Genomic DNA, 17,169 nt, shown 5'->3' with positions numbered 1-17,169 from the left:
AACCTCCGTGGAAAAGAATCTTTATATAAAAGAAAAGAAAAAAAGAAAATGCACACAAAATCATCTCCCTAACTGGCCGAGCCTCGACTGAGGTCTGTAAAACTGTAAAAGTTTATGTAAACAATGAGATAAATACATATGTTTCTTTTTTAGAGCCACACATGGTTCCATAATCATTCAAATGTGCTTTGGTTTAAAAAATAGTTTGTGAATTTGGGTATGAGCTTTTTTTATCTTCTTCTTCTTCGTCTTCTTCTTAGTTCTTTGTACAACTTTGCAACTATTTCTGAACATAGTGTGTTACTAACTAAAATGTAGACTTGTTTTGAGCTGCCTGGCCTTCGTCAAGGCTTTTTGTGTTAGTTGAAAAAAGTAGCCCCCTGTTCGTCTTAAATATGAAACTAGTGTTTTGCTTTTCCCATGATTAAAATACAGAGAAATTGATACAATGCTATATCTTACAAATGCAGCTGAGAGTCTGCATTCACAGATGCAGAACAATCCCTGAAGTATTTGAATAGTAGTAGTAATAGTAGTACTAATAGTAGTAGTATGGTCACAGTTTGGAGTTCGTAGTTTTTTTTTTGTTTTTTTTCTCTTTTCTTCGTTACGTCAAACAAGCAAGCATTCAAATGCAGCTGGAAAAACTTTTGCAGAGATGGCTAGAGATCTTGTACAAAACACCTTTTACATTACAGACATTACGCTGCACTGCAAAGTGCCGACAAGTACGACAACGTTTGAAGGCAATGCATTGTGGACTCCCTCTTAGGCTAGAAGAGGTCACAAGCAACAATGTATCAGGTGATAAACGTGTTCGTGGATTTGGGGGTGGGGGTGGGGGTGAGGAGTGTGAAAAAAAATTCAGATGTACCATGCAATCACTAAACAGCAACTGCCTAACAACAAGACACTGACATCCAACATAACCAAGTAACAACTCTGGGAGTCCAGGACGCAGGTACCTTAAAACGGTAGTGATGTTTGTGTAACTGTAGCTGCATCCTTATAATATCAAACATTTCACAGACCATAACATGAGGACGAAAAGAAATGAAAAAAAATAAAAATAACAATAATAATCAAGAGGACAGGTAAACCAACATAACAGAGGAATGCCTATTTAAAAACTTGTAGTGAAGGTTCATGCGCCATAGTGTAACTGTTCAAAGGAGATACACTGGACAAGGCTTCAGTGAAACCAGCAGACAAAAAGAGGGGCCACTCTCAACTTGTCATCGTTTATGATGAGGTAAAGCTTAAAGTAGTTTAAAAATAATTTAAAACAAATTGCGTGATAATAATGGGATACAATCAGGAACAAAAGGATGCTGCAAGAGACCGACGAGTTGTTCAGCTGTCCAGTGCATCTCTGCTTCTCCCTTCTTATTACAAGTTTTCACAAATCTGGCTCAAAAAAACAAAACAAAACAAAAACCTAACAAGCAAGTTGAACTTCACATTAAAATTCTGATTATAATTTCTATCTTCTTTTTTTTTTTTTGTCCTTTTTCTTTTTTGGTCTGAACAGAACACAAAACGTCATCAAGTCCTGTTTTTAAAGTCAGAGAATATAAAGTGATAAGGACTCTGGATACAAATGAAAAGAAACAGAATACATGTCCAGGTAACATGTTTGTTTTTTTTGTTTTTTTTTAAACTTTACCAGTTTTGTTAGGCAGTAAAGTTTACATCACACCAGCCCACCAATCAGCACAAGCTTTCCTTGCAAACCACAAGAACCTTTGTCAGTCTCAGAGTCATTGGCCAAAACTCCATGAAAAGAGTGGATTTCTTTGTCTGGACTGGAATATAATTCATAATTTGTTTTATACAGCAAAAAGAAATCAAAAGTGAAATAATTTAGTATGCTATATATCTTAAGTACATCTTTTTTTTAAAAAAACTTTGGTTATGAACTTGTCTAGCAAAGTTTGTTAGTTAGCTCTGTTCTCCTCAACATTCATAAGATCTTTGGAACACTATACATCTAAACTAACCAACTAACTACTATTTGCTCCAGGCAGAAAGCTACAGTACACTTTGAAGTGGGGCCACAGTGAGCAGGGCCCCCAAAAGCTATATTTGACAAGTACAAACAATAGCTAAAAACAATATTAAATGTGTAAAACCTATGAGCATTAAAAACCTGTGTTGAGAGATGGGCAGGTTAAAGCATTAGATAAAAACTTACCATAATCTACACACTTTTTACAATTAATTACATAGGAACTTTCAACTAATCAACATAGAGTTTGTAAGAGTAATCAGAGGTAGAGAGGTCACAAGCCTACATAAATAGACTTCTTTTTTTCTGAGGGGAGGAAAGCTATACAGACAGAAAAATAAACGTACCCACTGAACATAACGCTCAGTCTAAACACCCTCTTCACCTTATCCCCATAAAACCACCCGTCCCACCCCGACCCAGATCCCTTCCCTCCACAAGAACCCCCCGCTCCCCCTCCCCCTCCCAAAGACCTTCCAGTTTAAACATTCACTGAAACATGACAAGTTCTTTAAGCAAAACGAGTACCTCAAGGGTTCATCTGTCCAACCAGGATTCGTTCCTGGGAGCACTAGCAGGCAAAACTGAAAATAATGAAAATCTTCTCTGTATTAATGCAAACAGCTGTAGAGAAGACTGAGCATTTGTCGTCTGTTAAACAAAAACTTAATTCAGTGTCCTCCAACACGAACCTTCTTTCAAGAACTTTCAGTTAAAGCATGGAGATGGTCCCAAACCCAGTTACCCCTCCTCTTAAGCCCCTTTCAGACATGCATTCTGTTCTATTGATCTGATGGCATCTTAACACATGTGCCTGAATGGTTCATTTTCTGTAAAAGAAGTGACGGAATTCTTATAGGTAGCATTTACATGAAGCTTTCAACACAGCAGAAGTCTGAACGCATGTAGTTCACCTTAACAAATAGGCACGCACAAGATTGTGACTCCACACGTGCATCGTGCATTTTATCCCACCAACTCTGCTTCTTTGTAGCAGTAAGATCTGTGGTACATTTGGCTATTCCAGGTTCTGAGGACAGAAAGTGGTGGTGCACAGCCAACTCAGCAGCACCATTTAGCAGACACACAAACAGAAAGCCTACTCTTAGTGACAGTGTCAAAGAGAACTAAATAAACTTTTCCTCATGATCATGAAAACTAAATTATCAAAGTAAAGCAACTGCTTTTTTTGCATTCTCTTCAGCTACCAAGCTCTCATGTTATGTTATAAACCAAGAGCACCTCCTTTTTAATCATATTTTATTTTTTTAATTTCAATTATAGTTGAAGTTCAATGAAATCCTCTGGAAAAACTCCTCTGTAGCCTTGATTTATGTAAAAACATAAACTGAGGCTACAATATTGGCCAAAATAATTATGATTGGGATTTTTTCCATAATCAGTCACTGTCACATTTACGACTGTATAACTGTGAGGAACGTTAATGTAGAAGCCACCTATGTCAAATGCCAGAATGCCGTCGCTTTAACAGATTGGGGTAGCCAGCAATGTTACGTATCCCATGTCTGAAAAGGGCTTTACATACAGATACCCATCACCAACCAACATAACGAAGCATATAAAGCTGTCAGGGTTAAAATAATCTTTTTGCTGAATTATTGCCAGTATTGTTTGCACGTTTTCTTTTTTCTTTTTGGTCAAAGTAGCACTGGAGTACACAGGGGACTCTTGAGTCATTTGAAAAACTCAAAGGCTGAAGAGAGAGAAAGCTGCTGAAGGGTATGCAGTGAGAGGCTTGACATTTTATCAGTACCCACATTCACATTTAACAGACCAGACGTTATGCAACTCCACCATTGCTTTGTGACTTTGGAGAGAGACAGGAGTTAACTGTCCCTCTAGAACTCCTGAGAGGTGAGCAGACATTGTTTGATATAAACGACGACTTGATCCTTGCATCAACAAGATCCCACCATCACCAAGAGCGCATTGTGGCAAACCGCTACATCATTCACTTAGCCAGGGCATCATAAACTGGAATTAATATGTTAAACAATGTGTATGTGTGCATTTCTTTGCTTTTGAGATGGAGAAAAAGTAGAGAAAAGGTTCTTTTTTTTTCTATTCCCAGAGTTCTTTGGCTTGATGCATTTCTAAGAGGGTGAGGTGTGCATTCTCAGGTGACTGATGAGGTTGCGCTGCTGGGTAAACTTCCCCCCACATAGCTGGCATTCATACGGCTTCTCTCCAGAGTGGACACGCATGTGCTCTGTCAGACGGTACTGGCGTGTAAAGCGCATGCCACACTCTTCACATGCAAATGGCTTCAGGCCGAGGTGGCTGCGCATGTGGCGTGTCATGGTTCCCCTCTGGGTGAACATTTTCCCACAGATGTTGCAGGGGAAGGGCCTGGTCAGCCAGTGGCTCTTTTCGTGTTGTCTCAGGGTTGCCGGGTCTTTGTAGCTCTTACTGCACACTGTACACTTGAATGGGCGCGTTTCAGAACCAAAAGTAGAGGGACCTACAGTGGCAGAAAGATCCTCTGCCTCCTCTTCATCTTCCTCTTTCACAAAGGTTCCTCCCTCCTCTTTGATGTAGAGCTCATCCTCAGTATGTGTCTCAACATGAGCATTGAGCTGTTCAGAACTGGGGAAACCCTTACCACAGGGAATACAGACATAGAGGTTGTCTCCAAATGCTGGCTCAAAACCTTCCTGCCTGTACACGTAGTTGGCGCTGTGGTGCCCCCCTGCTGTTCCTCCTCCACCTCCTGCACTCTCTCCATCGCTTTGACCACTTTCATCACTGTGGTCCTGGCCATTCTCTCCTCCTTCTTCCTCATCCTTGCACTGGAAGGATTGGTCAGATGCAAAGCTGTTACCAATCCCAGATGAGCGGCTATCTTTAGGACCAACGATTACCCCATTAGCCAGGGGCCTGTCATGATCTTCAGACTTCAACCCTGACGCCTCTCTCTTAGGCCATTCATTCTTGCGAGCACCCTGTCTGGATTTTTTCTGTGGCGGAGGACCCTCTGGCTGGTTTTGGATCTCCTCTGAGGTTTTAGAGGAGGAGTTGAGGTCCATGGTCTCTGAGATGCAGGTGTCTGCACCTGGTAGCGTGGTAGACGAGTCATCCAGTGAGGCACTGTTGGTTGTGGATACTGAGGCAGATTGAGGGGATCCTTGGGAGTTGCTATTAGGGCTAAGGGCATCAGTGGCTGTGCCCGCAGAGGGTGGACTCTTTTTGGAGAGGTCTAGTCCAAGGTCTGGTTCCCCAGCACTTCCTCCACTGCTGAGGTTACCATTACTGCTTCCATTCCCCCCATTCCCATTCTTCCCAGAGGTGCCGACAAACATCTCATCATCTGAGAGCTTGTCCCGAAGGCCTTCATCTGGCTGTGGCTGGTCGGCATCGGAAGGGGTCGGAGGATAGTGGTTGTTGTGGCCAGTAGGGGTAGAAGAGGAAAGGCGCTGGTTGTTGAGGCGTAAGCGGCTAAGGGGGCCTGGAGTGGAGGGTTTACCTGGCAGGGGTTTCCCACCATTGCGCTTAAGCTTCTTTCTGCACAGAGCAGCAAGGTCGTGGAGCTGGAGGTAGCTGGCTGCAGTTAAGAGGGCACTGAAGTTCTGCTCACTGCTCTGCTCTGATGAGGACAGTAGCTTTCCAGTGTAGATGAAATCAAGAACCTGTCTGAATACAGAGGGGTTAACCATCTCTGTGTCGAGGTTAATGAGGTTGTCGTGGAGGACCAAAGATTTGAAATAGATGCTGCTTGCTGCCAGGATGTTCTTGTGGGCACGGAAGAGTGCATTCTCCACCACGATGATGACATCACACAGGAAGCCCTTGGCTCTCTGCTGGTTGAGTTGCAGCAGCAGTTGTTTGGCATGATTTGGCAGTTCCATTTCCTCCTTCTTTCCCTCTCTCTCTCTCTCTCTTCCTACACGAGCACCACCTCAAGCTGAAAGAAATAAAACAAAGAGGTGATCAGTTTTATATTATAAGAATTAAAGTAGTATTAGACTGATACCACAGAAAATGACAGGTTATTGAGTAAAGAAATAAGGGTGGTGTTCCTTAACAGATGCTAACGCTCAGCTGTTTTGGATTAGCGGCAGGGAGGTGGTTAAAGTGTTGCTATCATAAAGTCAGTGAACAAGTGTGTGAAGTCTGATGGGTCTAGCTTGAACAGTATCCATCTATGGTGTGAATTTGAACATCCTAGGTCACATCGTTCAAGCTATCGCATTCACAGGATCTCAGAAACTTGACCTCTGATCTTTACCTTGAGGTCAAGGTTGCTGAGATTCGAACTTGTCCGAGATTTTTAGTAGATGCATCTGTCATTGTTCTCGAGTTGTGGACAACATTAAAAGGTTTTTTGGAACAGACGCTGCTGCCGCCGCCAAGGATATGACAACAGCTTAAAATTTTCTTTAGAGTTGGCAGTAGCGTTATTACAGTTTTGTATTTTAACTTCCTTTTTTTAAATTCAGTATAGTTTCAGTTTCCAGAGTAGGTTTGCTTAATTTGGTTTTGTTTTTATTGCTTTAAACTATTTAGTTTGAGTTTAGGTTTTATTAGTTTTCATCTTTTATTGTATGAAGGATATATGCTTGAGGCAAGACTGAGGAAATCAGCATAGGTATTACAATATAAACACAGAACATTTTTAAAAACAGCCGACTCAGTCTTGTAGGCATCCGAAATCTCAAATACGTCCTTCAAAACCTCATCAGGTAAATTATGATAACAAATTTTACCAGATTAACAAATACTAAAACTAAGAATATAACCTCTAGGTTTTTATTTTGTTAGTTTTTTTAATGTTTTTGTTAGTGTAATATTTTTTCACATCTAGTTTTAGTTGTTAGTTTAGTTTTAGTTAACTATAATAATCTTGGTGCATGAGGGGGGGGAAACAGACTAAGCAATATGTTGTAAATGCTTGGCTAATGCTGCTTTAGTAACAAAACTGAGATCACTAGAATATTAGCAAACGGTTAGCACTGCGAGCTAAATAAACACACAGCTGCTTAGAAACTGGAACCTTCCCTTTGTCTGATTTTTCTTTTTAGACAAACTGCAACCCTACATGGATCAAGTTCTCACTGTACACATTACCACTTATCTGGCACAAAAGTCATGAAGGTGGAGGACAAGAATGGGTAAAGTAACTTCTTTCTTAAGGTTGCCTAATTTCACCATCTCACCAGAGTAACTCTAGTTTTGGCGGGAGGCCCTCTCTGGAAACCCAGCTCGCTCTAGTCTCCATTAGATCACGGTAATGTCAGCTCTACCCTATTGTCTGGGGGTGGGGATCCGTGGCACAGCAGGGCCGGGGGGGGGGGGGGGGGGGGGGGGGGGGGGGGGGGGATTAGGTGACACCTGAGCAGGAAAAACTACACAGGAGCTTGGGCAAGAGAGCAGGGGGAGGGTGTGGCCCCAAGGCAAGGACAACACCACTCGATCCTCGAGAGGGGCCCTCATTTATGGAAATAGGACGCGTGAATCTCAATCGCTGATACTGATGCTACTAATGACCTACTATATACCACAGTACTCTAATTTTAGTCCAACACTGAAAATGCAAATTTTGTTTTAAGGAAATAGAGGTAAAAATTCTGCAGGTGACAACAGTAGTGTGATTTGGTTGAGGCAGCGGTCTGTCTGTGTTTAACGTTCCCTCAAGGCCACAGGCAAGCTTAAACAACACACATTTTCAATGACCACAGTAGGGTATGCCATATTAGAAGAGATTACAATCGAAGGCAAAGAAATCCTCAACTGAAGTCATAAGTGGACAGTGACCGGGAAAATACTTCTTTGTACACAGTTCAACATGAATATCAAAAAAACTGAAATAAATAAACTAAAATGATCTAATCTGTACTCAAATCCTATGTGCTAAATGTAGCAGTGGGCAAAAATACCAGCTGATGTCAATAAAACATTTTTTTAAGTGCAGAGAGCAACATCACATAAAGAAATGACAGTATCAGAAAACCGCTTAAAGGAGAGAGAATATTAACAACAGTTCATTAATATGAATGGACATGTCTTTTCATTCTCAAATACAGCAATATTAATGATGCTATAGCTTGGAAATATCAACCAAGGCTACATGAAGGCTACAGTTTAACTCTAACTTACACTAGCTTAATGTATCATAATGTATCATAAACAGGGCTAGATGCTGTTAAATAGCATTTAGTAAAAACTGGCATTACCACACATTATTACAGCAAATCAGAGCAGTTTTTATTCACTTATGTCTCTATGTCAGTTCTGATTTTTCTCCTTGCCTACGCCATCTGCCCAGTCCAACATCAACAATCAAACAGTTCCTGCATGATGCTATAGGTATGTAACAAACTAGCAAGAAAGACTCCAACAAACAGCTGGAAGCAACAAACTAAACTTTGGTCTTAAATAACAGTAAAGCTGGATTTTTAAAGGACATTTCAATTTGTAATAGATCTAAATTATGCTCAATTATTCTCCAGGCTCCGTCAGGGAAAAAACAGAAGTTGAAATTCAAGTAAGTGTATCAGTTTAAAATACTTTAAAACTGCATAGTAAGCAAGCACAACTAAGCAGTCGATTCAGTTTGTACAGATTAGGTTTCAACACACACTGGATCGTTACATTTCAACAAGGAAATCTGAAATTTCAAATCACAATTGTGACTTTCTCAAACACAAACGCCTTAAACAAAGACCTAAATATACTGGCCTAGGCCCTTCACAATCACTTCAAATACCACAGAGAACATAATAAAAATGTAAAGTACCACTTGAAAAAGGTGACGCACTACAAGAAGGCCACTTGTTAAAGATGGTAATGACCACCCATGTTATAGACAATATTAAAAACCATACAAGAACAAGAAGGTTAAAATTGTAACCTGGTTAAGACTGCTGAGTGTATCCAGTATGTAGCCAAGCTGACTGTCACAGAGTAGCTGATACAATCAGCTGAAGTGATCATTAGCCCCGGGTCCAGGCCTGGGCTTGCCTCCTCTGCTTTGACACTTCTAGTCATGGTCTTCTTCCCCTCCCCCGTTTCTCCTCTGCACCTCTCCTTTCTCTTTTTCTTCCAGCTCACACCAGCCCCTCACCGGGCATGCAGACACATCCCAGGAACAGCTCATTGTCCCCAATGTAAATCATAATGAGCTATTCTGAAATGCATAACCCAGATGTGCTAATCGTAGAACAAGCTACGGCAGTTTACGGCACTCAACCCTGCAGGCGGTAATGGAGAAGAGGGCTACTAGAGAAAGAAGGGCCTCTACTATGATGCCAGCCAGGAAGCCATATATCAAGTCTCTCTCTTAACATACACACACCTCTGCAGGCTTTATGGGGGGATTCAAGAGGCTTTTCCAGCGGACCGACATAAAAGGGGGCTGGGCTCACAGTAGAGAAGTCAGCTCAGTAGAGAAAAAAAGATCCCTCCCCCAACAACCTCCATTTCTCATCCCTCGTTCTCTCCCTTTCCTCCCCTCCATCACCCACACAGCCACCCTCTCCCCCTGGCCCCTCCACTGCTGTGCTGTGCCGGCTGGATTCCAGGGAGCCGCTAATGGATTATGGCTGATCTATATGCAGCTAGGGTAGGACACGTGTAGGCCCAGCTCACCTTCCAACGATGCTGCCCAGGAAAACAGGCATGATACCACAGGGGAGAGATAGGCTTGCACTATCGTTGTAGCTCCATGTGTGAGTGCACGGCACCCTTCCCACCTAGCAACATTTCAATACCACAGACAAGACTGTTGCTCCTGTCCTACAGCACCCCAGTCCCACAATTAAAGCCAGGGATGATGTATCAACTGACAAGAACCGCAAAAAGAATGACTAGTTTTTATGGATAATATTAGAAAGTCAGAAAGCAACATTTTCTGCAGGATTTGAGTTCCAGACTTTTAAGCCCTATGCAAAGGCTGGCAAATCAGCAAAGAGAGAGCATTATAGCTGCTTTGGGAGGGCTGTGCGAAACAAGACTTTCTCTGACCAAACATAATACCACATACCAACCAAATTCACCCTGGGCTTGACTCTAAGTAAGGGTGGTCACTGCCTTCAAGCACACACCAAGGATCAGCTTACCTTGCCTGCAGTGTAACCTCTTCAAGAGCTATGAGATAATGATAGGGGGCAAGCTCATCTGAAAAGAAAAGAAAAAAAAAAAAAATGCAGCTCCCTGCTGCTTATCCTCAACCTTGACTTGTATCAGGAGCCTGCTGATGAGATGAAGAGATAACTGACAAACATGGTCAGGCCAATGTAACCATGTGCTGATTTGGGAGTGTAAACCAGAAAGAATCAAAGTGCCCCAGGCACTGAATAAATGTCAAGCCTCTGAATTAAACTGGTTACACCTGAAATTTGGATGATCGGGTTTGACTTCATTTACCACCCCTTCTGGTTGCCTCCATTTTCCCCAATGCACTTACAGATTAAAAACACCAAGTTGGTTTTCATGCAGCGAAGGTGACAGAGAGCAGTGGGCTGTGGCACTAATCTCCTGAACAGAGGGTAAAAAAGCCAAGAGAGAAGGCAGAGGTGAGCCAAAGTCCTGTGGTGCAATAACAAAACACACCCTACTGCTGTGAAAGGTCATCTGCTAACAACCAACAGAAAACAGGACTGAGTAAGATTTTAAAAACATATCCAACTTAAGCTTAATTGGGGTTTCTTTCAACAGACTTCTTTAGACAACACATGGGTTTGTAGAACTGCCATCATAAACTGCAGAGAAGGATTGTAGTAGAGACAGATAGGTAGGAATGACTGAGGTAGACAGAGAACGAGAGGCAATCAAGGGCAGGAGCAAAAGGCCTCTGTGTCTGTGTCTGTGTGTGTATGCGTGCACGCAAACACACACACACACACAGAGTATGCTGGTGGGCAGAGAGGGTGGGGGAGGGGTTGGGGGGATGGTACAAAGCCAGTTTGAAATACAAACACCGAGCAGCCACCTCTGAGCCATTTCAACATGGCTGACACTGCTGCATAGGTAAGGCTGGTCCATGCAGGACTCATGGGTACTACAAGTGCCAGCTATGAAAGGGCAGCTCACATTCTTTGTATGCTCCTTTGTGGCAATTAAATGTGAGCTACATAAAAAAATACAAGCAGCACATCTTTACAGATTTATCATGATTTCTGAAACTGAACCACAGCGATTGGTTAAATGAAATTAATAGGCTACTGATTGAAATAATTTGAAGGGACCTGGTTACTGCAGTTACATTCTGGTGAGATGTAATTTCCACTGTATGGTGTTTTTTTGACTCTAGGTAGTGAACAGCAGTGGAGATTTTTTTTTTTTTTTTTGTCATACAGCATCTGGCTTAGGCAAGTTGTGCAGCATGAGAGCTGGCACCATTTTATTACTGGTGACATACTACAGTTTAGTTATGGAAAATGACATAGTAATTTCTATTTTAGTCCTAATTTGATTGGTTACAAAGATGCACGTTTCCTTTAAACCTGCTACATTCCTGTCACAGAATTACTCTGTCTCGTTCTCTCTCTCTCTCTCTCACTCACACTCACACACACACACACACACACACACACACACACACACACAGACACACACACACGCACACACACACACACACACACACACACTTAGAAAGTCTGTTAGGCATATACAGTAACAGTCAAAAGTTTAGACTCACTGTATCCAAACTTTTGACTGGTACTTCTGTTTCCATGAAATTTAAGAAACCAGGTTACCACAGTTACAGAAAATGTTGCAGTGTTACAGAAAGAGTGATGCCGCTAAACTTTTTTTTTTTTTTTTCAATCTAATTTTTCAAAAATACATCTAGTTAGATTGAGATCAGGGCTTTTAAGCAAGGTGGCAGCGCCAGCATAAGAGAAGACAGAAGGTAAAAGTGACACATGAAATCATCAGCTGTAGTCAATTCTTGAAATAATCTTTAAAAACTGCCTATAGTTGTGTCTAGAATGCAAATTGTTGAGCGGGTCTGGTGCTGGGAGGATGGATAAAGATCCAATGTTTCTAACTAGAACAGGTGCATGATCACAGTGAGTATGTGAGCCCAGTCTGGGAGAAAATATCCAATGGAGACTTCAGCAGTCCTGCCCAGGATGCAGTGGAATGATAAGAACCTCATTCTGTTTGTAACAGATATAACAACCAGTGGTTTGCCATGTAAGCCAGATGTGCCACTGCTGTAAGACCTTCCTTTTGCATATGTACGCACTCAAATCCTGTGCACAGCTACACCAGCAGTCAGACCCATGGATTTGTTCTCAGCATTTCAGGATCTACCTGCAGTAGGGCACCACCAGGGAAAAGGAGAGAAGTTTTCAGAACATTCCTTCAGTGTGATAAAGCAGTCGTGTGAAACTAAACCTTTTTCCTTACATCATAACTTTACAGCAGGAAATGAGTCAGTTTATTTTGTGGCATGCATGTCATCCATGTGTAATCTTAGACGCTAAAACCATAGCAAATTCTTTAAGGGGATGAGCGTTCTGCAACATTACTCTTCAGTGTTTGCCCCTCCTTCATATCTATTATTGTGAAGGTGCCGGATGTAGTTGCCTAAACTGGGCCACAAACCCCAGCAACCAATGACATATATAGAAAATGCCACTATATTTTATAGACTGTGATAAAATGTGTAAAGCTCAAAAATACAGCACTAGAAGACAAACGTCATGTCAAATGGTTGTGCATTTTCCTCATATTTACAGAGACTGTTAATAAACTTCATGGTTTTCATGTTTTTTTAAATATACAATTATAAGGGACTGATTTTTATTTTATTTTTTTTAAATAGTGTGATACTTTCTTAAAAATCTCAAACTAGCTGATGAATGTATTGGTCGTACCTACGTTTCTTTAAATGTAGTATTGATTCATTTCTTCACCGGGAGGCAAAGCTTACTGTCTGCTAATCGGAAGGTCGGTGGTTCGATCCCCAGCTTTGAGTGTGTGTGTGTCTTTATGCGTTGAATCATGCGCTGTATGAATGTGTGTGAATGAGTGGAAACAGTGGGAAAAATGTATTGAGAGGTTAGTAAGACTAGAAAAGTACTAGTCCATTTACTATCTGGCAGTTAAAGGGAATGAAATGTACGATTAGGCCATATGTGACTGATTTTATTATAGAAAAAGAACTTTGTCAAACCCTGAATTTTACTTTTTCCACAGGAAATAGTTCCGACTACTTTATTTTCTCTTGCTGCCGTGGATTTACGAATAAATGTGCATCACTGCTGTGTCTTGAGTGTTGTGGTCAGTGTGTCCCCATGACATAAACACGGAGACCTTCACTGATGGTACCACCAATCCTGTTTATCACTCTGTGTGATACATGTGGGTGCATTAATCAACCACTTCACTGAACATATGATTGGTGTGATAAAGTGACCTCTGTCTTGAGAGACTTCCCCACAGACCCCCAACCCACGTGACCTGGTATCTAATGCTTGGAGGACATCGTGTTGGGTGAGTAAAAGATCTTGTATGGTCCAAGGCTTTACAGAGCTGCCAGGCCCCCCTCCTCCTCCTCATCCTCCTCCTTCAGCCATTAAACACTGCGCAACCTTCTGGCTATCAGCACCACATTCCACATTCTTCGTCTTAAAGAACAATAACAACCCTGCCCCTAGGCGCTTTATCCACTGAACAAACCAAACAGCCCCAAACAGACAACCACCAAAGAGAACAGAGAGATACATAGGTAGAACAGCCCAACACAATCTATAAGTCCCTGTTCAACATGTCAGCACATATAGCCTAAGTAGCCTTCTTACTGTATTGCACTGCCCGCATACGCTACTATAAGCCTGTACACAAGACACTACGTGTGTTCTGAGAAGGGACAAGGCCAACTGGCCGATCATGAGGCACACACGGACCTCAAATTACCCTCTAGGCCAGACTCTGTAGTCCACAGTAATCAATGAAACTAGTCACACTGATCACTTGACTTGGCTTGATCATTTTTAAAATTGTTTGACCCTTGGTACTTGATCTCTGATCTATAATACTTGTTTGCCAACAACTGCGATAAGCAACAAAAAGTTCATTGGTTACTGTACAATGTTTTACTGTTTTCTGACCAGCTTGTCTGCATAATTTATTTTCAGCATAACACTTAATCAACTATATAAAAGAAGAGCGGTCAACAGCCTCACTCAGTTTCCTCAAAGTTTATGAGAAGTACTCTTTTAAATATAATGGATTAAGTAGTTATCTCTTCAAAGCTCTGTGTTCTTACTGCTTTTGCAGTGCTCATATCATTAAGCGCTTCAGGCATAACAGCCAGGAGTCCTACTTCTCCTTTAGTGGCCTCGCCAAATTGGATTATAAAGTGCAATATGCATTTGGATGCATCTTGTTCAAGCTTTCGTCTGTATTGTTGAAAAAACACACTTCAGGTACTCATCAAGCCAAATTCTGAGGTCAGCAGGCAGAAGAGCCTGCTGACCTCAGAATGCTCCACCTATAAGCTGGGCTGGGTGTAGCCGGCCAAAGTAACATCTTGTAATCTTTATATTGCAAGCTGCAGCACCCTGTAACTCTGACTCCTAAAAACATCTTAAAATTGTCCTGATGTCAAACTTTCCCAAAACAAGAGTCTGAAAAAAAAAAAAAAAAAAAACACAAGAATGCCTACTTGAAACAACTTTACAACAACTGCAGAAAGAAATGGTTAATGTGCAACTGAACTACTGAGAAATCTGTGCAAAATTATTTTATCATGCATGAACCTGTTTCTTTAACAACTGGCAAAATAACCTTGAGACAGTTGACCATGTTTCTTCTGCCATTTTACAAGAGGGTGAATTAAAGTGTTTGTTTTAAACAGAATGAAACTGGTTAACGGCAGCCAGTCAAGGGAAACATTACTGGCATTCCTGTGCCTTCTTATAGCCATGCCCCTTGATACTTTAACATCACTAATCACCTGCCTTCACACCTGAGCACATGCATTCTTTTATTGGCTTATTATGAGTAAATAATGAAGTAGTTAATGTGCTGGTGTGACTTTTTTTTTTTTTTTTTTTAAATGACGCTCATTTACAGACGGAAATCTACGACAGTGCAACAGTGTTTCTATCAAACACTGCAGTTATAGGTCACAGTGTAACGTGACACCCACACTGTAGCCGATTACAAAGATGGTAGCGCTATAGCACTAGCGCACCTATAGGCGTTTAAAACAGCTACAACCCACTGCATCGGTAGAGTCCACGTTTAGAAAGCAACGCTTCAAACCAGACCGTGCACGCGTCCAACATTGTACTGAGCATATTTACAAGACAATCCTGTTAAATGATTTTTAATAAGCCTCACCTAAGACCAAAGTGGCTTAACCTACATATAAACAATGCAGGTTACAGCACTTGTATCGACAGCAACTGCGAACATCTCTAATAGTATCAGCTGATTGCGCAAAATACCGTGCGTAAAATCTACAGAATCTGCCCCGCTTCATTTAACACACAAAGTGCAATTCAATACCAGCTGAAGTGATCTGCTGTGCTTACGTGATAGCGATCGATTTTAAAAGAAACATACAGCTCATCAGCTTTTCAATTTTGTAAACAATTCACTGAACATGTTTGATTGGGAAACCGAGAAAGCGAGGTTAACAGTGGAAACCTTTCAGCGTTCATAAAAAGCGTAGCGACGTGCCGTTCGTGGTTCCTCTCTGTCCCCTGATGTGCTTTGCCAACCTGGTAATTCTTTGGTACATACTCGTCATGTGGGGCATCTCTCATAAGCTTACGACGCCAAAATAAAAAAAAGGAACACCATTTGCAAACAATGCATTTTTTTGCGGGTTTGCGCAGAAACCGCGATAAGCTCGAACAAATATTGTGGGAATCTTCGGTTTGCCAAGCAGGCTGGTAGAGCCAGAATAGGCACTAGCAGAGCCCCCTTTTTGTTGGCACGCCGTGGAAAAAAACACCAGCGCAACACCGAAAACCTCTGCGATTCTTGCAGTGGCTGCCGGGAATCTTTCCGATCAAAAAAACACACAAAAGCAGCTCCGCCACACATTTCTAAGCCTCCGTAAAAACAAATCATTCATTTTAAATACCTTCTTACATCGGTATGGTCGTTCTCAAGCGGTCTTTACCATCCTCTTGCTCATCTCACAGCCTTCGGGACGCCATGTTGCAAGCTTATGACGTTAGCCTTCCTCACCCCTGACCCACATTTGAATAGGAACCAGCCCCAGAGTGCAGCAGAGAAAACATCCTAATGTGGGAGGGTTTCTCTCACTTTCTCAAAACAGGAATCCTGGCAAGTTTACCTGCGGGATGGCAGAGAGAGACAAAGAGTGTTGTTTTCTTTTATTGTGTTCAAACAGCTTAAGGCCTTCTTCTTTGAGCAAAACGACCCAGTTATATCCACCATCCTGCTGTACGCAGGTAAACGCTGTGAAAGATGTTAAAACTAATTTGTGTAATACGCAGGCCTCACCTATGAGGGGGGAGGACAGATTAAAAGAAATGTCACTAGGTCACTAAGTGATACGCACGTTGATTTATGAAGGATTGTGGAATTATTTTGTGTAAGGTATCAGGGTTTTTTTTCTTGCAAATTTGAGTGTATTTTATTTATCTGCACGTGTCTTCACTTGTAAAATATGCCATTTCAATGTGCAATGCATTGGTAGTTATACATACCACAGCCACCACAGAAAACAGCTTGATAAATCAATTTATCAGCTGGATTTAAAAACCTCAAATCTCAGCATCTAGAAAATTATCATGAAAATCCATTAACTTTGTGTGTTTTTAATTGGATTTCTACAGGGTTAATAAAGACAACGTGGCTTTAATTGGTGTAAAGGGCTTTGGCTGTGATTTCAGTGCATTTATTTATTGTTTTGTTTAATAGGACTATGATAGCTGGTGACAGAGCTGGCCTGATGTTTGAAAAAAAAAAATGAAAGCAACCGAGAGGGAGAAAGAGAGGTTCCGAAACTGTGGAGCAGATGTGCGGAAGTGTTGCGAGACGCAGGCTCCTCCTCTTAGCACAGAGAACCAGAATCCTCGGCCAATGGAAAAATGTGTATTGCATCACTGGTAGGTTTCACCAATTATCCAGAGTCCGTTAAAGAGTATATGATTTTTAAAATGCATCCAGATGAATAATTAAAATCTTAAAGCTCACTGACGACAAGGCAC

General features: G+C 41.6%; 1 protein-coding gene across 2 annotated transcripts; it reads right to left on the bottom strand.

Annotated features, from left to right (window-relative positions):
- Positions 1–2,483: 2,483 nt before the first annotated feature.
- On the bottom strand, positions 2,484–16,183 carry hic2 (hypermethylated in cancer 2). Of its 2 annotated transcripts, none has more exons than XM_030738196.1 (2): positions 16,074–16,183; positions 2,484–5,930 (listed from the first exon to the last, which is right to left on the bottom strand). In XM_030738196.1, exon 2 carries the CDS (start codon positions 5,872–5,874, stop codon positions 4,123–4,125), a length of 1,752 nt encoding a protein of 583 aa, XP_030594056.1. In that variant the 5' UTR covers positions 5,875–5,930; positions 16,074–16,183; the 3' UTR covers positions 2,484–4,122. The 2 variants fall into 2 exon arrangements, with proteins under 2 accessions (XP_030594056.1, XP_030594057.1); XM_030738197.1 differs by having other exon boundaries at positions 16,082–16,183.
- Positions 16,184–17,169: the final 986 nt, after the last annotated feature.

Source organism: Archocentrus centrarchus, chromosome 9 (genome assembly GCF_007364275.1).
Source record: "Archocentrus centrarchus isolate MPI-CPG fArcCen1 chromosome 9, fArcCen1, whole genome shotgun sequence".
In the NCBI taxonomy this organism is placed as follows: domain Eukaryota; kingdom Metazoa; phylum Chordata; class Actinopteri; order Cichliformes; family Cichlidae; genus Archocentrus; species Archocentrus centrarchus.
This window is presented reverse-complemented; position numbering and strand designations above follow the sequence as displayed.